The sequence below is a fragment of the Microtus pennsylvanicus genome, chromosome 22, assembly GCF_037038515.1.
Source record: "Microtus pennsylvanicus isolate mMicPen1 chromosome 22, mMicPen1.hap1, whole genome shotgun sequence".
Taxonomy (NCBI): Eukaryota; Metazoa; Chordata; class Mammalia; order Rodentia; family Cricetidae; genus Microtus; species Microtus pennsylvanicus.
The window spans coordinates 35,336,379-35,362,404 of NC_134600.1; the positions used below are offsets into that span (position 1 = coordinate 35,336,379).

At 43.9% G+C, this 26,026-nt stretch overlaps 1 protein-coding gene across 3 annotated transcripts in view; it reads right to left on the reverse strand.

Moving 5' to 3' along the window:
* Reln (reelin) overlaps nt 1–18,872 on the reverse strand; it is a 426,015-nt gene extending 407,143 nt beyond the window's left edge. The window contains exon 1 of one of the 3 annotated variants that reach the window (XM_075956443.1): nt 18,501–18,850. In XM_075956443.1, the coding sequence (XP_075812558.1) occupies nt 18,501–18,726 (226 nt within the window). In that variant the 5' untranslated portion in view covers nt 18,727–18,850. Of the gene's footprint in view, nt 1–18,500 lie in introns of all 3 variants that reach the window. The other 2 variants (XM_075956444.1, XM_075956442.1) reach the window with 2 other exon arrangements.
* Between the last annotated feature and the right edge of the window lie 7,154 nt (nt 18,873–26,026).

Consider the following 26,026-nt stretch of genomic DNA (forward strand, 5'->3'; position numbering starts at 1 on the left):
CAATAAATACCTTAGTAAAGGATTTCAAAGAGCATTAGAGTGGCCTGGAGGATGGTGACTCAGGGCACAGCCATCCCTGAGTACTGGAAGCAGAAGGGCAGCATCCTCCATATCCAACCTCCCACTTCTGACTCCTGCATGTAAACCTGCCTCCCCGAATCTGCCTCCCCTCACCTGGACACAAAAAGCACAAAGTGTTCATAGGACAGACATGGATATGAGGCTCTGGAGAGCTGCTGATGACCAGTCCCTCACTCTACCACCCTGCCAATAGAGCAGGAAGCTCTTTCCAACTCTCCTCTTCGGTGGGCAGGAAAACACCCATCTCACGGTGTTCGCACAAGCATTTACTAAGACGGAAGGGTGAATACTGAGTGCCCAATAGCGCACTTACCACTCACCCAATATTCTCTTATCCCAGGATGCAGTCACAGTAGACTTCCAGTATATAGTATGCATGTGTTTCCTGATCGCCAACTTGTATGCTAAGACTCTAGGGATCTTGGCATAGGGCTTGAATTATGCCAAAGAGAGGCAGTAAGAGCGGTAGACAAGATTTTTAGCATACGTGTTCAACAGCTCCCCTAAAGTGAGCTCCTGATTACCCTTTTGCACCTCTTTTCCCGGAAGTGTTTCACTGTGATAAATGACAACTCTGCTCCCCTCCACAAATCAGAATCCTGTGAAATCGTCAGGACAGACGATGCTCTTCGTATGAGACTATGATGATGTTGGCTGTTTAAAAAGTGCTAATGAACAGGGGTTTAAAACATGTCAGAAAACAAGCCCCTGTTGGACTTCAGCGTTCTTGGCTATGGCAAGCACTGGCAACTGTGAGAGAAAACAGAATAATTGCTCTTTAAGGCCCTAATGAAAACAAGCTTTTCCCCTCAAAAAATCCATCTTTCTTGCAGGCTTTAAAGTTTAAGAAATTCAAAACCAAATTTTAAAGCTTTGGTTGGATACCGACAATCCCAGAGAGAAGCTGACCCATCTCAGCTTTTTCTGTGGAGCCGCTTGCAGGGAGCTTAGAAATGAACTCAGGTCCTCGGCCCCATTTTCAATTGTTTATATTTTGTGACGGCTAATAAACAAAAAAGAAATTGGCAAGAAATGCCAAAAAGAAAAGGGAACGCATCGTTCACCAGAGGACTCAAGCAATCTTAGACGCTCAAAGGCAGGCCAGCTCCCTGCTGGTGCTAGGAATGCTAGGCACCTGGGGAGGGGTCCCTGGCCTTTCTTCCATATGGAGGTTTTAGGGAGTAGGGGTCTGGGGTCCCAGGGCTGCTGCTGTCTCACCTCCTATGTCCACTTCATAGACCAGCCAGCAGTGACGCATATCTTTAATCCCAGTAGCCACAATGGCACACACCTTTAATCCCAGTAGCCACACTAACTTGCCATAGAAACCAGGAGGTAGTGGTGCATAACACTAGAGGATTATAAAAACGGGAGGAGACAGTCACCGATCTCAGTCTCATTCTGAGATTCCTGGAGGCAGGATCACCATTTTCGGACTGAGGTCGAGCTAAGAGCCAGTGGCTGGCTGCTTTGCTTTGCTGGTCTTCAGGTTAAACCCCAATATCTGTCTCAGTTTTTATTACTCTTGCTTTGTGTCCCCACACTGACTCTCTTCCTCCCCTTCCCCTGATAATGGCTATGCCCTGTAACCCATAGGGCAGCATGCCTGCCCCTTCTGCTTCATAACCAGTCTCTAGCTGTATGTACTGAATTCTCACTCTTAGCCTTTAAATGTGCACACACACACACGCGCACACACGCACACACATGCGCGCACACACGCACGCCCACGCGTGCGCACACACACACGCACACGCACTCACACACACGCACGCACGCGCACACACACACCTCACATATACATAGATACACAGATATTATTGCTACCTTATACATTCATGAGTAACAAGCAAAATAAAATAATTCTTATTAGAACAATACTGAAAACTACAAGACACGGTCTTATATTAAAGAAGTGTTGCTCCAAACACATTTCATAAGAATTAATTGGGCTAAACTTGGGGCCAGAGAACCTTTGTTTCTTGCATATATCTTGAGACCAAGATATTTCAAGCAGAATGACATTAAAATTTTTAAATCAAAACAATACAGATTTTAAAAAGTGGTGCCCATAATACATGCCTGGCATAAATGCATCGAAGGAGGGGAATGCATTTAATACATTTTCTTTACACATGCTGGAAAGAACGCAGAATGCCAGTGAAGGGCCTTTGTCCTCAAGAAAGAAATCGTTGCCCTGAGCAATTTCATCAACATACAGGGTAGAAAATACATTATTGTGTGGCCTTTTAAAATGACAATTTGAATAAATAAGTCAGGACGTTAAAGCATCACACTCATAAAACCACGATTTTCCAGTGGGAACAATAAAATAAAACCATCATTTTTTTGTATTTTTTTAAACGTGTGTGATGTATTTTGGTCCTTAGAACATTTGTATCTTAGAAGCTAAGAGTCTATTCTAAATAGGTCATTGGGCATAGAAAATTAATGTCACTATCAGTAGAAATAACCCATTCACTTGTGTATTTCCACGATGAGCTGTTTGGATCGCTGTGATCCTCAAGTCTGTCTCTCTTCCTGCAGCTGACACAGCAAAGTCCTTTGTTTCAATTAAATCTGGAAATCTGGAGCATTTGTGTCAACAGTGTTCAACATTTGGAGAAGATTTTATTTTATACCCCTAAATTAAAATCTAAACTGTTTAAATAGCGGTGTAGTAAGAACTTAGCCAAGACACGTTCTTTTTTCTTTTCCTATTTTTAGAATTGGAATTATTTCTATTACCTTAAAATTTTACATTGAGAACTTATGGAGGAAACTAATTTAATTTTTGCACACACTAAGGATATAAAAGGATATTAAGGATATAAAATATCTACTTTAAAAAAGCATGATGGTGTTTTGTGGAGAATGGCTAGGGTGTAGCTGTGTTTTGTACCACCCAGCTGAATGGCTAAGATGGCGTGGTTGTGTTTTATACTACCAAGCGGATTAGCCAGGATTCGAGGCAAGTGTACCGGAAAAGTACTGGCAACTGTAAATGTCCAGAAACTAGGCTCCTCGGCATCCTTTATTTCCCAAATAAATGAAGGCATCAAGTGAAGAAAAGAAGCCACCCATTTCTAACTGGTTGGCCTATAGCAACTTACACATCTTTCCCCCAGGAAAATCATACAGCAATGAATCCAGAACCTTCCCAACTGGAACCTTCATGTGTTTTCAAAACTATTGCTCCTCCAGACCGCCTCTACTTTTATCTGGAGCCTGTTCTGTCCCCACACCCAAGAAACCAAGCCCAATTCGATCTTGCGGCATGCAGTGTGGAAACCACCTTGTTGGCAGTGCTCTGATAACAACTCCCATTCATTGAGTATACGCCACGTGGAAGGAACGACCTCCGAGTGTCCTCATGCAGTTACACCGATGGACAGGCATAGTGTGGCGGAGCAGAATCCACCATCTCTGGACAAACGCGAAGCCGCCTCTTCACCAGACTGCCTCCCTGCTGATCTAGAGTTCGGGCTCTGCTCTTCCGTCTTTGAGGCTCATCACCCCGGGCACCTGTACACATTAGTCCCTTGCCACTGAACCTGAGTGAGGGTTCTGTAGAGATCTGCAACCTTCCAATTAACTGTGCACCAGCGGCCTCTCTAGCTGCGCTTTCTGAGGCAACTCCTGAGCTCTTCACTCGTCACCCTCCTTAGATGGATTAAGACTTTTCTTCAGTGAGGGTCCGGGTGATTGCTGAGCTTGAACTAAGAACGGGTTTGCAGGACACAGTACTCCAGCGTCAGACCAGCAGCGGCTGCCACTGCTCACAGCATAAAGGAGGCTGCTCAGTGGGGAGCTACCAGTCTCGTTGGCTAAACAGGCTTGGGCTGCAAACTGCCTTCTACATATGTATTTTCCCTGTAGATTGGAGCTGCTGCCAGCTCTGGCCAGAGAAGCTGCCCCTGAAGTGGGCAAGGCTTGGTGTAGAGACTCATAATTGGTTAAGTGCTGGGAACCAGTGACTGCCGAGAACCCGTCCCTAAGTGGACATCTATACCAACCCTCATAGCTCAGGGAACATCACAGACAGGGGGCAGAAAGAATGTAAGAGCCAGGGGCTGAATAGAAGGCTCGGTGGTTGAGAGCATCGGCTGCTCTTCCAAGGACCCACGTTCATTTCCCTGGCTCACATGACCACTCCCAACCATCTGCAATTCCAGGCCCAGGAGAGCTGACGCCCTCTTGTGGCCTCCAGGAGCACTGCAAGCAAGTGGTGCTCAGACATTCACAAAACAACACATATAAAAAAAAACAAATGAATTTTACAAAGGGAAACGGGTGGGATGTCGTGGAATGCAACACCCGCACGCACAAACTCGCCCAGCTGGGATTATCTGCACAAGACTGCGTAACACAGCGTCACATCAACAATCCACTATGGAGCAGGGAGGGACTCGTGTGACTTCACTAACCTCCTTGAGAATCCATCAGCAGGTGGTTGTGGCTGGGGAAGAGTAAGACTTCTTCTGTGGTACAGGGCAAATGTCCACAGCTCAGGAAAGAAAGCCCCCGCCACTCACACATTCATGTAATCAACTGTAACCAAATTCATTAGGTCACATAGACACAAATATAAATACAGGAAAATCAAAGGAGGACCAATTGGGAGGCCAAAGGAGATCGATGGAAGAGAGGCAGACAGGAAAAGGTAAATAAGGTCAAAGCAAATTATACATTGCATACATGTATGAAGACTACAATGAGCCCCTTTATTATTTATGTTAATATTAATAAACTATCTCAGATATTTTTATTTTATGAGTTTTAAATATCTTTATATTTATATGCTAGTAAGTTAGGTCCTTTGAAAATTAGAAGGACTCTTTGGTAGTCTTCATAAAACTGAAGTCGGAAAACACGGGACCAAAATGAGTGCAGGACAATACCCATGGCCTCATTGGCCACCACCTCACTGGGACACTTCACATATAAAGAGGGAGGATAGGAAAAGCTGCCACTTGAAAGGAAGAAGACTATGCAATTTTCACAGTGTTAGGTACAGTCCATTCTTATGAACAAGCTCCTAGCTTGTAAATTCACTTAGAATCCCAAGATCAAATCCCACGGTCCTTTCTTAGACATCTGTGGGCAAAATGAAGTTGATGTCCCAACACATACAATTCCAACCGAGGTCAATCAAAGCTGCCTCTTCCTTTACATTCCTACAGAACTGTGAAAAACCTTTTTTCTATCAAAGGTGGCCAGCTTGCCAAGGGCCAGTGTCCCATCATCTCCCCCACCTTGAAAACCTTTTATGTAAAGACGCTTAAATCTTTTAAACTCCCTCGCTTGGTAAAGCTTTCCTTACACAAAGGTCCTGCTGCATTCCCCAGAAGTGATGACCGGGAGCTGCTGATGCTGACCCCTCCCCCTTGCTTCATTGCCTTTACACCAATTATAAAGTAGCCAAATGACAGACTGAGGTCCAGCTCCCTTCAGTGGGAGGCACAGTCACCACCCCTGTTAGAAGACAGCCTATGTGAACTTCCTGTCCCAGGGTGCTTGCTCACTCAGGGTGGGCCACAGCACACCCTTTTCTGAGGAGGGAAATGTGTTGCCTTCTGTCTTATTTGGGGGCTTCTTTGTGCAATACACAGAACATTCTCTTCCAACGCAATAAACAGAAGGATTCTGCCTTCAATGCTATAAAGATTATAAAACAATAAACAAGCATCCTTTTCACAATCTTTCTGCTACCGCTTTCCTCCTGGGGGTTCCTTTGATGATTTCAATGTGTAAATGGCCTCCCAAGACAGCTCTGTAGCTCTGCTCGGTGCTGTAAGAACAGCAAGGCTGTGATACATTACAGAGACAGCACATTCAGGCTGAGTCACTGTGCTGTTGACTGTGAGTCCAACATTAACAGATCAACCATTTATATCTATTACCCAACTAAGCAGAAACATGTAGAACAAATCCATGCTTCTTTGATTATATAAAGAAAATAAACCCATATAGGAAGACTGGGGAAATGCTTATAAATATAGCATAAAGAATTGCTAACATTACCCACACGTTATTAAAAATCAATACTTAATAGTATGGTGGAGGAACTCATAAGGTCCCATCTCCCTCCCTGAGGAACTATCGGCAGATAATGACTGTTAGGACGGGGATGACATTTTCTTCAGTGGTATAGCCCTTGACCCAGAAAATAGCCTTCCAAACACACTGGAACAAGAGACTAACTAAGCTCCGTGACTCTCTCTGTCTCCGTCTCTCTATCTCTGTCTCTCTGTCTCTGTCTCTGTCTCTCTCTCTCTCTCTCTCTCTCTCTCTCTCTCTGACACACACACACACACACACACATGCACGCATGCATGCAAGCGCGTGTCGTGGAGGGATTGAAGCTGGAGGGAGACATGTTGGAAAGAAGGGTGTCAGCAGGGCGTAGGGTGGAAGCGAGAGGGGAACAGGTGGTAGAATCAGCTAAAATTCATCATAGAAATGTATGAAATTGTCAAACAATTTCTTAAAATGAAAAATAAGCAAAGGATTTAGCAGATAAAGCGGAGGTCACAAAGCCACATAGCTTGGGGACCGCGAGGTTAATCCACTGACCCAGAAGCAGAGATCTCCAGTCTCAGCAGCTCCTCCCTCTATTCAATTCTCTCTAGCCAGGAAGGTTTTTTCTTAGAAGATGAATTTTGGGTAAACTTCTAGGTTGTTATTTGTATGTGTTTTATATAAGGTTGTTGCATATCTGTTGAAACTATTTTAGTCTGCCTCTCATTATCTATTCCCATTGAAATGAAAATTTTAATGAAAAATACCCATTCATCAAGATTGCTTGGGATTTATTTATGGTACAGCACAGAGAAGAAGCTTCTGGGAAGAAAGACTTAAAATCCATTATAGTTTCTATTAATAATTGTAGTTACTAATTGCTCTGAGAATTTTGGGGATTTGTTAACATATAGTTAGAGTGAAGCCAGTCCAAAAGCTGCTATATATAACCTCACATAGTCTCACGGAAGTCATGAGAACTTGGGAGTACGGAGGGTGGGAAAGTGGAAACGAGCTTTTCAAACTTGTTAAACATTGTTATCGTCCATTTCAAACCGCCAAAGCAGAAACTGGACATTCTAATCCACCTTCATAAAAGATCTTTTTAATTACATTTTTGGAATTATAACTCTTGAAGGAATCCCACACATGACTTTTGTTCACTAACGTGTCTGGCACTGTACAAAGAGGAAAAAAGCAATCAATGGAAACATGGGCCATCAGAAGAAGGGGATTGCAGCTTTAAGTAGCATGGTCAGGAGAGGTCCCACCAGGTGACAGCTGACTATGATCAGAATTACAAAGAACAAATTTGAGGTTATCCTGGGATGCAAATGCTAAAAAGGACCAAGTCCTGTAGGTCACTTCATGGACCGAGTTTTTTATCTTTTTCTCTAGGAGGTAGGGGAAACAAAAGATACAGATAAAATTACCTTGCAATTTATTATTCCAATTCTGGTAATTTTTCTGGCAAAAAAATGGCAAACTGAATAGAATGCTGGGTAAGAAGACAAAGGTATAGAGCTGTCTGAGGCAAACTGGTAGACAGTACGCAGCAAAGAACAGCAGTGGCCTGGTCCTAGCTAGATGCCCAATGGAGTCCAAGTCAGAGCCAAACAGAGACAAGGAGGATGAGAAGAAGCTGGCTGTGGTAGCCAAGATGAGAAGTGGCAGAGCAAGGGCAGACTCAGAGGGTTGTGATATACAGCTGGAAAGCTTTAGAAGGGGGGTCAGACAATGACTGGGGGTGCTATGTACCTCCAGAGAGCAAGCTGACATTTGGAGATTTGGGGAGACTCCAGAAGGAACCCGTGAAGGGACATCATGACAGAAAGGCACAAGAAGCTCCCGGGCAGACAGCCAAGTGTTTCAGGCAGTAAGTCGCAGTAACAAACAGTAGGCAGAGGACTTGTTTGAAGTTAACAGTGTGTGGATCACACTTAAAGCACCAGGAGAGATGACATCCCCGGGGAAATGAGCAGATAAAAAGAGAAAGCAGAAAAGAGACTCCTGGTCCCTTGACACTGCAGCCAGGTAGGTGACATCTAAGAAGTCCATTGAGAAAGTGTCAGGAAAAGGGGTTGATCCACAGTGACAAGTTCTGCTTTGGTCCCGAGACAAGCCTTCTGATATTTTCAAGTTAATAAAGAGCTGGGTTTCTGACCGGGATACTGAATGCTCACTGCCTTTAGGCTCCCCTGAAGAAACTTGAGAGCAAGACCCCTGGTGGTCTGGCGAAGGACAGTCAGAGGGAGAAAGAAGACCTGCTCCTGCAGGAAGACAGGCAATCTGAACTGAACAGTCAACATTCAAGGGACCCCAACATTGCCATAAAACTGTAAAAACAGATACATTTTCTTTAGGCTAGATCCATATGTACGACAAAAGGACACCTCTGCCCTGCCCCTAGGAGGCTTCTGTCGTTTGTGGTCTGAGGCATTTGAATGTAAAAAGGCTGGAGAAGACCCACACCACCTGTGAGAAGTCTGTCTGCTGCCCTGGAACGGTCAGCAGCACTCCCTATCTGATCTTTGAGATAATATCATGATTTCCCAGAGCAGCCTTTACATTTTTCCTTTGAAACACCATCTACCTTCTATTTGTTAGTTTTAATTCACAGTAGCCATAGTTGGTTTCGGCTTCTGACAGAGCAATCCTTTCCTCCCTGGTAACTGATAAAAGTCAAAGTTTTAAGTTAGGCTAATTTCACAAGGAAAAAATTAGAGATATTACTATATTGACAAATAGATGCTTAATACTACAGCCTGGACATTCCGGTGGAAATTCTTTCATTCACGGTCTTCTTTAATCTTAAATTAGCCAAAAATAATGCAAACTCTTTCGGAGGATTTTGGTTTTTGGTGAAGGTGAAGGTGAAGGGTGTTTGTTTTGTGAAGGGTTGTTTTGCAGGCCAACAACCAAGCTTGGGGCCTACACATCTGCAAAAGTGTACTGCCACCAAGCTACAGTCTCTGTTGTTGACATGTTTTCAACTCCATGGCATATATACAATATATTACCCATTATGGAATGCCTTGGAATGACTGGTTATCTGGGGTAGGATGAGCAGGGAAGGGCAGAACTAAGCTGGGCAGATCAACTCTAGGGCCACTGAGTATTTTAATCCATGGGAAGAGTTTGCTGTCAACCATGTTTGTATTTTGTTTTAACAGATACAGAGGACAACCCTCTGGGTACTCATTAGTGAAGCCAATTTGGAATGTTTCGTTTACTGTAGTTTCCTATATGTTTAAAATACAACAAAGTATCTGTCTGAGAGCGTGCCAACAGTCTGGAAAAAGCCAGTCTTGTTTGAAGGGAAAATTCTAAAGATGTTAACCCTGTAATAGGTCAGAGCTCCTGATAAGCTGCATTGTGACTTCCTTCTCCACCTCCCAGGAAGTGCATGGATTGACCTACTGAGATTCAGCTCAACACAAGTCATCAGAAAGTGCCAGAAGGAAGAACAGCCTAGTTTGTCAGGCTTGAGAAAAGACGCCTCTACAGAGAACACGTCCAGGTTTGCTGGCTTTTTAATAAAGGCTATTACAGAGCTGTTGGAGTTGAATGAGGGAAATTTTTCTCTCCTAGGGAACACAGGAATGAACCCCAGGCCCCCTGATGACCTGTGTGTTTTACAAGAGAAACCCCAAAACAGCCTTTACCCTTTGACTTGACTTATAAAAATACTGGATCTCAATCCAAGCCTGATGTCAAACCTTGGGATAAACTGCTAGCCGTGATGACCAGGACATTTGCTTACTGATGGACGTCTGATTTGGGTCACCAGACACAGTGCTTTGTGCTCCTCCCACACTACCCCAACCACAATCCAAGAGTTTGGAGCTGAGCTTTGCCTTCACGTCAGGAGGTGAAACTTTCGGAGGCAAGGGTAGAGAGAATCGTGAATGAAGAATAACTACAAAGTTACATACACGACAAATGTTGTCGCACTATTTTTCCATCATTCTGTGGTCTGGACTCTTAATGAAAGGTTGTCATTGCAGAAACAATATCGATTGTGTTGCCAACAAGAACCCCGACATGTAGCACGCCACTCAGTCTGTTACAGACGGGGACACAACACAACTTCCTAAAGAAATGAATATATCACAAATTTCAGCCAGAATCCCCTTCAATGGCTGTCTCTATCTAAACTTTTAATCTTCTTCAGATATTCAGATCCTATTCATGAGGCAAAATAAGAAACAATCCTACTTAGTAAAAAGCCTTACTAAAATTTACATTTTCAAAGTGTTAAAAATGAGTTCAAACAAAGATCAAACTGTTTTGTGCTTTCTGTCAGCATGTTTGGAAGGCACCAGCCAAAGGTTACCTCTTTGGGGTCACATAGACCAGCGGACATCTTCCCTTGTGCTTTATCAGAAGGCAATTCCTGCCCAGCCTGTTTAACAAGGAGAACAGTTCTCTGCTTGGATTTTGCAATCTTTATTTACTAACTTTACTCAAGTAACAAACCTTGATTTCCAATTCTTTGTTTTCTCTTTCTTGAAATGATAATTACTTCTGCTCTTTTTCTTTTGATAAAATAAACATTTTTAAAATTGAACAGGTTTAAAATTGTATAGGTTCTGGGGCAGAATGGGACTAAAAACTGAAACTACCAATAACAGCATTTTAGTCATACACACTCCTCAGGGACTCAATTTCTGCCCTCAGAAAAGGGATGCATACGTATCTACTTCAAGATGCTATGGTAAAATTACATGAATTAATATGCATAAGGCATTCATATGGGTGCCTGGCACATATTAACCATTACTGTTATTATTAGTGTTTATAATATATTATTAGCTATATTATATATTTTATATTATAAGTTCTGATATTATTAGTATTATTATCAATTTTTCAAAAGTTTCTTGAGTTTGTCATTTGTTCTTCCAGAAAATATCAGTGCCTGGAGTGGGAATGGAAACTCATTTTTCTTTTTTAAATATTTATTTTTTAATTGTGTATATGTGTATTTGTCTTGGGTGGGTATACGCACACACGTCATGCAGAGACCAGAAGTGTGCTATCCCCTGGAGCTGGGGTTACATTCAGTTTTGAGCAGTTAAGATTTAAGTGATAAAATGTGAACTCCAGTCCCCTGAAAGCACAATGCTCTTCAGTCCTGCAATCCCTTTTTTCTTTTTGTCCAGGAACTGAGAACCAACTAATTTCCTTATAGTTCCTACCATAACCAGTGGACACAACATAGATCATGTTTTGCAGGATGAAAATGCAGGAAGTGTTTATGCAGGAAAGGGAAGTGTAAAAAGAACTGGACCTTATCATAGGATATTTCAGCATTCACAACAAAGGTGCCTGGCTGAATGGGATACGGCATGTTCCTGAAGGTAGGGCAGGGACGTCTGTTTCCTCTGTCAATATGGAACAAGCTAGAGAAATGACAGGCTTGGATTGGGTCCTAGAGACGGAGCCATCCATAACAAACAAGGTTAAAGTTGGGGCAGAGCTCACATTTATAACCGCGTCACACATCTACTGTGTTTTCAATGTCAACAGGATTTACATATGGTGACACTGCACTTTAGAGAGATAGGGATGCCAGGAAATAGAGCTCAGTGAAAGAAACCAACAATATAAACTGGTGGTATATAAGAAATCCCAGAAGTTGGGGGTCAAGGAGAGGTTACGTTCCCAAATCATAAGTGACGTTCACATGAAATGTCCTGTCTTTGAAATGCACAGATATAGCATATTTAAGGGATATTCTGAAAGCGTTTTGTTCCATGCTATCAAAATAGGTAGCTTTCAATTCTAATTCAGCAGAATTACATATTTAAATTATCTTACCTCAGATCATAAAATAGAATTTGATAAAATACATTAAACTGATGTCTTTATCCTATCCTTCCTAGATTACCACCAAGCCACATACACATTTATAGAGTGTTATTAAAACTACTAAAAAGGATAATTCAGCAATATAGGGTTTGAGTGAGAAATGGCTAAACCATCTAAAGGTTTTGGTTGGACCACAGCTATGCTACTAGTTCCCTTATAATTGTAGGGAAGTCGTATATTAATTTGGGATAGGAAGCACTTTCTCATTATACATATTTGACTTTTGTGACTACTTTCAATTTGCTCAATCTAGAATTTCCCTCAAGGGACGTCACACACATTGGCAAAACAAAAGTGGTCAGGCGTGGGTGAACTCTGATCAGCACATGCTGTCTTTATCTCATGGAAGGTAGTCATGGCAAAACTGCTATCAGTCGTACCTACTGTGTGTCAGGATCTCACTACACTTTTAAAAAGACTGCAACTCTGAAATATAACTGGACTTGTTCCTAAATCAGAAACGGGGTAGGGCTGGGATATGAGCGGGCACTAGGGTGCCTGTTCTCTCAGATTCTGCAGGTTGACCAGAGTGAGGTGAGCAGTAACCCAGAATTAAATAACTATAGGCTTGCAAACTCTGAAAGATTTTTTTTTTTTTTGGTTTTGTTTGCTTGTTTTGTGTTTGATTTTCGAGGCAGGGTTTTTCTGTGTAACAGTTCTGGCTGTCCTGGAACTCACTCTATAGACCAGGCTGGCCTTGAACTCACAGTGATTCACCTGCCTCTGCCTCTCTGAATGCTGAAATTAAAGGCGTGTGTGTCAGCACTGCCCAGTGTCTGAAAGGTTTTACAGTGTAAGAGGGAGCCACTTTTCTACTGGGAATAAATAACCTATCGTTAAAAATATAATTTTTGTAAACCTGTAATTAAAAATCATGCCATAATGAAGAAGCGAACATCATAAAATAGAAAATTTGATATTCTAACGTAGTGTTATATAAACCTAGTACCCACTTCAGTTATTGCAAACAGGCAATGACTACAAGATGCAAAGTCGCGACATCTTCCACACTATACTTAGAGCATGCTAAAGGAGCAGTCACAATGGGAAATCTGAAGGGACAAAAGCCAAAGGAAATTTCTTTAAAAGTTATGAAGGAGAAAAAAGAAAGAAGAAACAACAACAAAAAAAAAGCTACATATTTTTTCTCCAAAATCATGCAGAATTTTTATTTTTTAACATTTTATTATTAATTGGGTATCTGTGTGTGGGTATGTGCAGGTGCTTCAAGACGCCAGGTTGTTAGAGCCCCCTGGAGCTGGAGCTCCTGTAGGTGGTGAGTCCTCTGATGTGGATTCTGGGAACTGAACTCAGGCTTTGCCAGAACAATCTGTATCATAACTGCTGAGCAGGACCCACGCACAGATACATAATTAATTATAAAATGTTAAAAAAATCAATCCCAATTTCTGAAAATGTGTTATACAACTTTTTTTTTGCTTAAAATGGATGAGACTGAAATTATATTTTGACTTGGTTACTTCATTAATCAGGTGATGATAGATTAATTTTCCATTAAAATTAAAATTAAATTAAAATTTAGATAAATTTATTTCCCGTGTCAGTGCTGTGTAAGCCTTTTCTCTCTGCTCAAAGTGATCTTAGCATATTCAGTTTTGATACACCCCTCTTTCTTCTCCTGAGTATACAGAAGCCCAACTTTCTGCTTCTACAAGACATAGGAAAATTTATAAATGTTTCGAATTAAATATTCACAAGATACTGGCCACTCAGTTTATGATTTTCAGATGTGAGGCTTCTCTGAAGGAAAGCGCTGTACCTCAGCATACTTGGGAAGACATAATGAGTACAATTAATTATAATTAATAATTACTCAAAGTAGTAGCATTATAAATTATCAGAATAAAATTGTAGTCTAATGTGGAATCGTTCCTAAGTAATTAATAAGGCTCACAGACCATCCTATGAAGTCAACTCAAGAATGCGAAAAGAAATTTAAAAATCACTTTTAAATGTTTTCTTTTAACTAAACCAGTCAATGAAAACTTGGAAGTCCACTAAAAGAAACTTTTACAGGAATAAGGCAGTTCATGACTATAGAGGCACAACTATATCTTATTTAACATCCGAATAAAATAGTAATTCAACATAAGCATTCACAAAACGAAGGGTATTATTCTACGTAAATAATTTCTAGTACTGTGGTGCCATGAATGAACTCAAGTTCTGCCCAAATGAGATGATTTAGAGTATAATTCCAAACACCTGGGTTTTTTTTTTAAGTTTAAGATTAGAATTAAAACACACAAAATATAAATTACACATAGCAAGATTTATACGATTTCAAGAAATTCTGAACTACATCAACAAACTACATGTGGAATAAACTGTGGAGGCTAAGATAAAATACATCGCAAGTGAGGCGGAAGGCTTTAAGATGCCCAGTCTTCCAGACACATGCGCACAGCACACAGGTGTATTTCTCTTAGAAACTGCACGTGATCAGGGAGTCTAACCGTGCAAACATGCTGACTCCAGACCCTTAAAACCTAACAAGGAAAAATAGCCATACACCAACCAATAGCATTACATTAGCAACCACAACTGCTTTTATTCAAATAATAAAACCATTCCCTTAAAAGGAATTAAGCCTGGGTTTTGTTTCCAAAATATGCATCTAACAAAGATTGCAGTTCTGTATCGGAAGGGCCACAACATTACACTTTCTTTGAAGAGAAATTTTTACATAGCAACCAGTTGATTGCAGGGCACATATACCCACAAAAGTAGTAACTTTAATCATTACAACTGAGTACCTTTAATACCGCATCCTGATTATACCTTTTAAAGTGAATACTCGGGTTGACCACTATGAAATTGATTCTCTTGCCTTCCCTACAGTATCACTTGTGGAAAATGATGGAGGAGAAATGCGGAATCAGAAAGCCACTGATAGTGTTGCTGGGTGGAGAAAATGCAGTAAAATCTGCCCTTTCCATCCCACGGCTCCTCACGTCACCAATTCGATCCTATATCGGTAAGTTCTTGTTGTTTTCCCTTCAGCCAGTGTTTCCGAGCCTGTTCCTCACAGAAAATGAAATACTTCCTCTGCTTTATGCGACCACAATAGCAGGGGTTCTAGTTCATTTGCATAGCCCCCCATACGCTGCTTTCTGAATGCTGAGGCATGGGGAAAGGATTGGCTCTGCTGGGAGCTGCTCTAACAGAATGCCTGGCCTCTTCTTCCCAGGGGTGGCTGAGTAACCTCAGTTAGATGGTGGGCAGGTTCTTATTTGACATGAATTCACAGGTGTCTAAAAGGCTTTCTGTCTCAAAGCATATTGTCTGCTTCCCCAGGGGTTTTAGATGTTTCAAGCAAAAATAAAAAAAAATTATCTTTCTGAAGTCTTGAGTAAAACTGGGAGAAGGTAACAGTCACAATTCTCTATACACTGACTAGACGGCAGGAAGAACAGTTACAGACACATGGTAATTATGTACCCAAGGGTGGGTCTGAGGGAGAGGTATGGTGTGTGTGTGGGAGCGGGGGGGGGGGGGGACAGGGCACAGACTTCAGCTCGGCCTTCACACATCTCACAGAACTGAGCTGGTCCCTAGAAGAGACAGAGAACCACTGGGCGCGGCATGGGCGAGACCTGGCCACAAGGCTGGGCCACCTAGGCTCCCCTTTCCTTTTCTGGTTGTTTGCAAATTTCTACAGAAAAAAAAAATCACAGATTTGAAGTCTGGAAATACACTGGGAAACTGGTCCTATTTTTAGACTCTGACTCCCCCCAAAAATAAATTCTTTGAAAACAAAAGCGTTCTAACTAATGCTGAGACCTCTCTCATCCAACGTGAAGTATGTGCTACCTTTTTGCTGAACCATGCATTGTGGTGTATTCGCGAGACAACAGCACAGTTTGTCAGGACTAACAATGCCATCAACAGTCTCACATAAGAGAATTTACAAATAGATAGAAGAGACTGCATGCCACCTATGTGTATGAGAGGGAACCATTAAACGAGCTGCCATTACTTCAAAGAGACAGCCTTACTACTTAACGTTAGAAATCCTGACACTTTTGCTACGGGCTTCAAGTTCTTCAGCACTGTATGACTGCCTTTGTTTCATCCAAGATTTCCAACAGAAATCTTTAAATAAATGTGTTTCATACAAGAATACATAATTTGGGGCCATTTGTGTTACTCTGTGACACAGGGCATGCCTCAGAGCGCAGCTGGCCTCTCCATTACTGGTGTGTGATGGGTGCTCTTCCAGACATCAGCTCTGTTTTAATGCAGTCTTTAGGGGCTAAACACTCAACTACCACCAATCCACCCAAACACCATTCATCCAAACGCTCATCTCGGTGGAAATCCAAGACAAATGCACTTTCTTCACGGTGTGAGAGCTGCATTTAGAAGATTCTGAAGGCTAGAAAGGAATTCTCAAACCAGCATTTTATAGAGTTCTTCACATAAGAAGGCTCTTTGGCCAAATAACCTTCTGCCTCCAACATGCATCCAAATGAGCCAACCACAGACGTAGTATGCTTTCCCGTGGTGAGTCACGCATTACAGATGCTAGATTTTATCATTTAAAATACATATATAAGTATTACTTCTGTTTTAAGTATTTCTCCTACCTGTAGAGCATTTTATAGGAAAAACCACTTAGAAGGCCTGGAGTTAAACAGCTAGTACCCAATTCTAAAACTCTGATACCATATTCAATAGGGATTTAAAATGACATTATTTTCTATAATATTTTGGCCTTTCAAGTTACAGAATAAAATCTCTCCCCCTTTTTTGGTGGCATAAAAGAGCTACTGGGGGCCTGTTCTGTACAATGCTCAATTTTAAGTGACCCATTCACGCCTTCCAGGTTTAGTGACAGGATCACAGCCAATCTCGGGTTCATATGCTAACTTTATAGCAAAAACAAAAGCTTCAGACGGCGTATTCTTATTTATTCTTGACTGGTGCTGTCTGAAGGGTCTGTGTAGTCATCGGAGACTCCCATCAAAGTTTGAGAGAGGCCCCTTTTAGGCCAGCCTTCATTCCCTGACCTACCGCACGCTCAGCTAACATGCTAGCTAGCATCTCTGCTAAGGGTCACACCAAGTGACTACAGTCCCAGTCGGTCTGTGGGTCACGTCTCGGTTGTCATTCTACCGGCTGTTCCTCCCACTTCAAAGCCTTCCGTGACCCTAGGAAAATCACCAGATCATTCTCCGAAGGGGAGCGCAAACAAGTAAACCATATTATTACAGAGACTAGTTACAGATATTAATTTTCTAAAACTAATTATGAAATCCCACAGACAAGGTGGTCACCGCACCACAAGGAAGTTGCTAAAGCGGTGTTTGAGATATCCAGCATGAACGTGTGCAGACCGCGTGCTCTAGGAGCAGGTAGGCAGGTGTTGCTGAAACAAAATAACTCGTGTGTTTTTGTAATTTTTCACATACAGATCTAGGTGAAATGCCAGCCGCTCATGAATCTCCTTCCCCTATGCCGACACCTGTAACCTTTTAGAGACAGCACCTATGGACAGCATCACTCAGGAATAGTTTCTATTTCATTAGATATAAATATTGTGTGGAAATTTTCCAATTTAATAGTTTCTATCATTATTTAAGAGGTCACAGTATGCATACAGAAAGTAAACGTATTTTTATTTCTCCACACATTTCCACTTGACTTAAAAATATATGCACTACATTAAATTGCTCTTCTTGTTGCGAAATTTTATTTATTTATTTATTTATTTATTTATTTATTTTGAGTAATGGTTAACCTCGATGAAGGATTGCATAATGATCCCTTTGGGGCAGGGATCCGCTTTTGGTGAGTGGCAGGCAGTCTCTACCAGAGAATTAAAGCTGCGCAGATACATTACTAAGCATGGCCCGGACAATACTGAGAACATAGCAACCACAAAGCTAGTACGAAGGGAATGAGAGAAATCACCAATTACTGATATTTTAAACGCCACTTTAAAAGAATAAAAGGCTGAAACAGCCGCTCTCTTTCTTGAGGACTGCCCGACACTCAGTAGATCGCGAGGGACTCCTGGCCGCAGGGCAGCGGGAACTTTTGGGCTGGTGGGCAGCATGGGCAGCCACCGACCAGAGCGCTGCAAACTGTGGGCAGCTGTCCTGAAAAGCCCAATGACAACCCCAGCGCCACCTGGGGACCCACCAGCGGGGACCCAGGACTGGACAAAAGTCTGTTATCCAAGTACTGGAGTTAAGAAAACAAGATGCGCAGGTTCGGCAGCTGCAGGAACCAGGACTGAGGGGGAAAGGCAGCAGCGCCCAGGGCCTGACTGGCTTGTCACACAAGCGCCAGTTCATTCGAGATGTGTTAGGGACTGTGGAAATCCCAAGTCAAGACTCCTTTCTCCACTAAGTTCTCTCTCCACCCCGGGCAGCACACCCCGCTGTGGTAGGAGGTTGTCCCGGTCCCCTGTCTCGCTAGCCCCTAGGAAGAAGGAAGAGGATGGAAAAGAGACGTTCGCGGGCCACCGTGGCGCATAGGGATGCCGTGGTACCTACCATGGTATTCCTGTCCCGGTACGTAGTAGGTGGGGTTGCCCGCAATGTGCAGGGAAATGAGCACCTCGCCCTGCTCCCCATCCCCTTCCAGCTCCCCGTGGTGGGTGCACAGGAAAAAGAAGGGCGAGAAGCGCGGGTAGTAGCCGGTGGCCGCGCGCGCCCTCAATGTCGCCAGCAGCAGCGTGGCCAGGACCAGAGTCCGCGGCGCCCAGCAGCTGCGCTCCATGCCGCCGCGCTCCGTGCCGCCGCGCGCCCCGCGCGCTCTCTCATTCAGTTTTGGAGCCACGCGCGAGGAAGGCGAGCGGGCCGCGGGCTCGAGCCGAGCGGCTCCGGGCAACCGAGCCCGCGGGGGGAAGTTGGCGGGAGACCGCAGCTCCCGAAGTTACTTTGGGCCGCAGGAGCGAGAGAGGAGCGCGGGGCCGGAGCCACGGGCGCGGAAAGCGGTGTCCTCCGCCTCAGAGCGCCGCCGCCTGTGTGTGCGCGACGCCCCTCGGCCGGGCCTGGGAAAGCGCCCGCCCCCTCCACACCTTCTTAAAGCCCCGGGCGCCACCCCTTTCCCCCCGCCGTCGACACACGTGTCCCAGCCGCGCCCCCGCCCCCGCGCCCGTCCCCGCCCCTCGGGCTCAGCTCGCACCTCTGGCTGGCGCCGGGCGCTTACGCGTCCCCTGCCCACGTCCCGCTCGGTCCAGAAGGGCAGGGCTGCCCTGTCGCTGCAAAGCGACAAGCCACCACGGACCGACAGGCAGACGGGTTTGCCTGGGGAGGCGAAGCCCTGGGCCCGCAGCCGCTCCTTCTGCGAGGATGCGTGGGGAAGCCGAGGGCGGCGGGGACTGCGCGGTTCTTTGTCTGCACTGACTGCTCCCCGCGCCCCCCGAGGCTCGCAGCCCCGCAGGCCCCCGCGGCCAACACTTGCCCCGGTGGGCCGCCCGCGAGTGGCCCAGAACCCCGACGGTGCCCCGCGCGCCCTTTCCAGCGGGGCCTCGCAGCCCCGCCGCTGTCCCTGCCCAGGTCCTTCCTCATCTGCAACCAGGCTGAAAGGGAGGTTGGATGTCAGTGGGATTACCACCTGGAGTGGTGCGAGGCCAGATTGTCAGGCTGCTCGGCCTTGGGGACCCGACAGGCGCGCTTAGCCAGACCCTGCCTTAATGCTTTGCTACAGGATTCCTAGGGCCGAGATGGGGGCAATAAATTTTAAGTCCGAGTTTATTTCTTTACATGTCATGTATGACCACTGCCTCTCGGGTGGGGGAGGGGAAGGCATGCAGAGGAGTGGCTGGCAGCCGCGATGAAGCGGGTGGTAATGAGCTGTCGCACGCAGGACTGCGGCGGCGGCGACGTGAAATCATCCAGAAGCACGTTTTTTAACGGAGCAGGGCTGGCAGGAGCCCTGCGGCATCCAGAAACGGGAGAGCTGGGCTGCCAGGTTTTTAATGCATTTCTCCACCGTCCTAGGCTCACCATCAAGCCTGGATAAGCAAGTCTGCCTGTAAAATAAACTACGGAAACTGTAATACCAGGAAGGGTAGTCAAGCCTGAGTTGGGGATAGGGGTGTAAGAAGACAGGTTTTTTTCTTCCTCTTATGCAAGCATACTTTCGGCAGATAGAAAGGGCCTAACTATTGGTCTCCAATAGTTCAAATCCCCTGGAAGTTTATAACCTCACACACACACACACACACACACACACACACACACACGCAACTAATAATAATCATTATAATGGAGCTCTGTTCCATGCATACTAAGGCTGTAGATCCTTAGCCTAACATAATCCCGCCTCCACCACCCCACCACCGGAAGAAGCAAAGTTCGCCCCATTTCACAAGGGAGAAATCAGAATTGTTGATAGTTTGTCCCAAGTCAGGCGAAAAGCTGACGCCAAAGGCTCCTTCTGGCCTGCCATTGTCTAAAAACCTCAGCCGGAGAAGAAACTGCAGCCACCAAGGTTTGAGGCCCGTCTCTGAGAAAACTTCTTCCTCCCACCTACATCATGTGGTTATAGCTGCAGCCGCCATTAAGGTCGCGCTTACGCACAATAGCTGTCTAAATGAAAATTTGAATTCTTCAGTCATATTATCACATTTTAAGTAACCCACAGGATAGAAGGCATTGAGTGAGTGCTTACATGTGAACTACCAGATAGCACTATCACATGCAGAAGAGAAAAGCAAATGTTCAGCCCAGTCATTCAACTACATTTGCCGAACGCCTCCTATACACCAAAGTGCTAGACGTGTTCCCCAGAGGAGCAGACAAAGTTAGGTGCCAGACCACATGAAACTCTGAATCCAGTCTTGGAAGAGAGGGTAGATTAGAACAGAAGACAGGATTACTTCTGATGGGCAAATGCTATACAGAAGCAAAACAGGAACGTAGAGTTTAGTTTATAGGGCAAAGAAGCTTGCTTTCCACTGAGTTGTCAAGAGACGCTTTTCTGAAAGCGGGAGGGGAAACTGGAACCTTTTCTGGTGGAAGAGCGTGTGAACGTGGGGGAAGAACATGAGACCCGGAAACCACAGTCCAAAGGCCTTGAAGCAGCACTGTGCTTGGACAGGCCAGGCTCAGGAAAAGCAGCAAGAAACAGGAAGGATGATGTGGGCTGAAGCAGCAGATCAGAGAACCCAGTGATGGGGAGCACCTAGTGACTGGAGCCACGGGTGACCAAGGGTAGTGTGACCAAAGTGTAGCAAAAGACAGATGCTGAACACCAAAGAGTTAGCGAGGGTTTTGACTTCTCGCCAGTGTTTAAATATATTTCAAAAGTAACTGATTTTTAATCTAATTTACAGCACAGTTTCTAACATACTGTAAAAGTACATGACTCGTTCATTAGTTCAGCACATGATAATCGAAAAACTGTGGTATTAGGCTGGGGAAATGCAATTCCTGCCTCGCTGAAGTTACCATTCAAGCGGGAGAGACAGATACCAATTATTGAGATCAATTATGGAATCACAACACTGATATATGCTCTTGGGAAGCAAAGGGACAGAAAGAAAGAGGACAGCTTTGACTTTCCTGAGGAAGGGACTTGACATTAAGATCTACAAGGAGCTGTATTCATAAGGAAGAAAATATCTCACAGGCCAAAGCATCTCAGTGCAAGAAAGACTCCCAGGGGACAAACACGCAGGTGGAGTGACCAGTGCAGCCAGTAGCCGTCACTCCGTGAAGGGGAAACACGGCAAGCCAGTTCCTATTGTAGTCATATACGTGCCTAAAAGATCATTCTCATCATACAGCAATGAGAAGAGATGCCAAGGAAAGACTAGACTCTAACCCGAGTGAGGGGTGCGTGATTCACAGAGGGGTTGAGGGGCACAAAGCTGAGAAGCAGAGGGACCCACACCTATGGGTCTGAAGAACAAAATGGGTGCTGGATCGGCGACGGAAGTAGTGGGGACAGATAGGTCAGCAGTCACTGGCAATGGTCAGGGTTTCACCATTTGGCAAATTGTGACAGTTAGGGAAACTACATTTTAAGTCTTTCTTTTTTTATTATTTAAGGGAATAAAGTGGAAAAGAAACATACCACTGAAGTGTAAGAGAAGCCTAAGTATAAAATGTGACCTGTGACCTACTCACACAAGTCGGAGAGATGGCTCAGTGTCCAAGAGCACTGGCTGCTCTTCTCGAAGACCAAAATTCAGTTCCTAGCACCTTGGTGATCCTCACATCTGGCTGTAACTCAAGTCCCAGGAGGTTCGACACTCTCGTCATGCCTCTGCGGGTACCGGGCATGCGCGTGGCACACGGACATGCGCAGCGATAAACACACTCATACACAAGAAGGAAATAGTTGTTTTTCAGTGCAGAGCAAAGTGTCGTGGGGCATCCTGGGTAAACTGCATCCACACAGCTTTAGGCAAAAGTTTCCATTGCCCTTTGAACAGCTGCTCTTCCCCAAGCTGTGGAGAGGACTTCCAGCGGGGTGTTCGGAATGAGTTTTTTCTTTTGCCTGTTTGTAAATTTTATATAAATGGCATTATAGACTATATTTGGTTTTATGTCCAGCTCCATTGGCTCAAAAGTCATGACTGTGAGAATACCTATGTTGGTACACGTGGCAAAGAATCATTCACTTTTATGGATATACCTTATAGACAAAAATCACCATTCATTATTAATGTAGTTTTGAGTTATTTTCATCTTAGAAATATGTTTAAGTTTTGGCTATTGTTCAAACGTAAACACTGCCATTTAAAATACTCTTGCATGTGTCTTTTGATGAAACAAATACATATCTATTCCAGATAAGAGAGAGTTGGACTGTGGGGAAAGGAACCTATTTCAATACACTAGTTCAGCAGAACAGCTGAAAAATAAAGAGAAGTCCTTACATATCAAACGTGAAGCAAAACCAGGAACCCACCGATAACAAAGGATCCAGCCCACACGGCGCTTTGATGCATCTGCCCATTTCGGTAGTCCTTGGACTTTCTCTTCGGCGGCCCCGTGGGGCAGGGGACAGGAGATAAAGCTCAGTCCCCAGGTGGAGAGGATGATAGGGTTATGCTCCTCAAAGTGGCTTCGCAGATCAGCCCACACTCCAGGGCTGGCCTGCAGATAGGAACCGCAATGGGGTGTTTAGAAACTCGCCGTAACTCCCAAGTGGGGTTCTGTGTGTGTGCTTTCTGAAAACGCCGGTCTATGATGGTACAAAAGGTCTCAAGGCGTGATCGGGGATAAGCGCATAAAGCTGGTGCCCATGCCCAAATCTCTAGATCCTCGGGGGAAGAATGAATGGGGGGGTGGGGGCGGGGATGTCTTCCACGTTGACCTCAAGGAAACCCTCTCACCCAAATTTTAAACTGTGGTTTAAGAAATTCTGGCTCCAATTCTCAAGCCAAGATTTTGTTTCCTGTCTTTGAAGTGTCCCTACACGCATTGCAGAAATGAATCTAAAACATCTCCAGGAAAGCAATGGAGCAAACACTTTAAGTAAGGCTTCAAAAAACTCCTTCAGTCAGGGAGTTATGAAACACCTGTTCACAATCAAAAATCACCAATACCGGGAGAGATGATGTCCCAGTGAGCGATGAGATGGGATAGCCAGAGTCAGGTCCACAAAGGCCTCAGGTATTGGAATGTTCAACTGTCAGTATATAACAATAAAGTTAGAAAAAATAAATAACATTTCAAAAATATAACTATGAATAAGGGACCATCAGGAATGGCCAGGTATTCTCGTAGTAAAAATTCATGTCAGTAAAAATTTAACTCTTAAGGACAGAGGCATCTGTCCCTGAGAGGCTCTTCATGTACAGCAACTAGGCCCAGCGAAAGAAAAGAAAAGTAAATGTATAAGATTATTTAAAGAAAGTAAAGGAAAGCACTGAGATTTTAGGAGACTTTTTGACAAGAAGAAAACTCCTGGCTGCATGTTTTTGCAAGACCTTGTGCAAAATGCGCAAGTCTGTGTTCTGAGCGCAGGAAACCAGTTCCTTTGAAATCACTGATGTGTTTATTGGAACCACATGAGGGAACACCTGAACAGCATTCACAGGGACGTCCCAAATACGTGGAAATTCAGTGCATGGCAACCAGCCCTGCAGATAAAAAGAGGGAGGAGTGGGCTTTCCAATACATGTTCTGAGGCTATTTGTTAATTTCATAAAACAGTAAAATCAGACCAGGTCTCCCCTGCCGCACAAACACACACACACACACACACACACCTACAATGGGTTCTTCCAATGGGTCTCACAACCTAGAAACCAGTTTACATGATAATAAGCTTTAGGAAATTGGAACAATAAGTCAGACATTTTTTTAAAAAAATTATTTATTTATTATGTATACAATATTCTGTCTGTGTCTATGTCTGCAGGCCAGAAGAGGGCACCAGACCTCATTACAGATGGTTGTGAGCCACCATGTGGTTGCCGGGAATTTGAACTCAGGACCTTTGGAAGAGCAGGCAATGCTCTTAACCACTGAGCCATCTCTCCAGCCCCCAGTCAGACATTTTTATAACCCTACCCTTTCTATTCTTCCTGACTCCTCTATCACATCTGTCTTTCTACGAACTTCCAAATGCCACTCAGCATTGCGACAAATTCCCATAATTCTGGCATCACTGGGATCTAAGAAAGCCTCGGTCACCTAGAGAGTTCAAGGCCATACGAGTCATGGCAGTTGTTGAAAAACAGCCACAACAACACAAACGTTTCAAGATGTTAGTTTTATTCTGTTAGGAATGCATGAAATTATATGCTTTTGAAGATACAGGTATGTTGTATCTTTATATATAACCTGAAATACATGCATTTTAACTCAAGCAGAATTGCGTGTGTAATAACATAAAGTCACAGACCTGCGGTCCCCCTGTTATCAGCTGACGCATTGAAATCTGCGGTTCCGCGTCCCTGCATCTCCTGAGTCACACACGCAGTGCTATGGTACACATTGTTCTGTGAGTTCCAGACAAAATGGCTCACGATGGCTAGCGATGTAAGAAATATTAAAGGGAAAAAAAATCAGGTGACAAATTTTCTAACCATATTCATCAGTAGGACAATGAATTGTTATGCAACTTTCATGATGTTTTAACAACGAATTTTCTGATCATTTCATATAAACAGAATCATAACATCTTTAGGTTTAGATTTAGCTTCTTTTGCTTAGCACAATATTTTGAAGTTCCCTCATGTTGTCGAGTATGTCTGTAGTTCATTTGGGGGTTTTAGTTTGCAAGTTTTACGGGGCTAGATGTGAAACACGGGGCCTCACGCATGTATGCAAGCTTTTAAGCACTGAGCCACACCCACAGATGGGGTTTATTTCATTGCTAGAGCTGTATCCTAACGTACAGTATATCATCCACACGTTCGTGACTATGAGTGACTCTGCCAGGAACATTTCCGTGGAGCTCTAATGCGCACACTCATTTCTCTTAGGAAGATACTTAGGAGTACGCAGTGTGGGACAGAGAGACTCTATATAAGATGCGCACACTCATTTCTCTCAGGAAGATACTTAGGAGTACGTAGTGTGGGACAGAGAGACTCTATATAAGATGTGCACACTCATTTCTCCCAGCCAGATCTTAGGAGTCTGCAGTGTGAAACAGAGAGTCTCAACTTTGCCTCTGTGATGAGCTTCTTTGGTGGACTGATGAGATCCGTGAAGCTCTTCTTAGATTAATGTTTACGTATATTTAATAACTTTTAATAAAAAAAAATACTTGGGACTCGAAAGAAAGGAATCATATTGAAATGTGAATATTGTCAACACATTAAAATGTTTAAATATGCTAATATTTTCATGAGCCTTTAAAATAAGATATGGGAACAAAACTAGCAATTAATACTTTCAAAGCTAGGAGGAACTTGGTCTGCGTTTAACTTCAGAATATTGTGCTACCACTGATAGTATACAAGCTGGATGCATATATGCTGTGGCTTCAATGACGAACATGGTCTGTGGGCAGCCTCATAACTTGAGGGAATTCTTTAGCCCACACCAGGTTCTCAGCCTGTGAAGAACTTGGAATAGAGTTGTTCTACTATAGCGAATGTCAATGA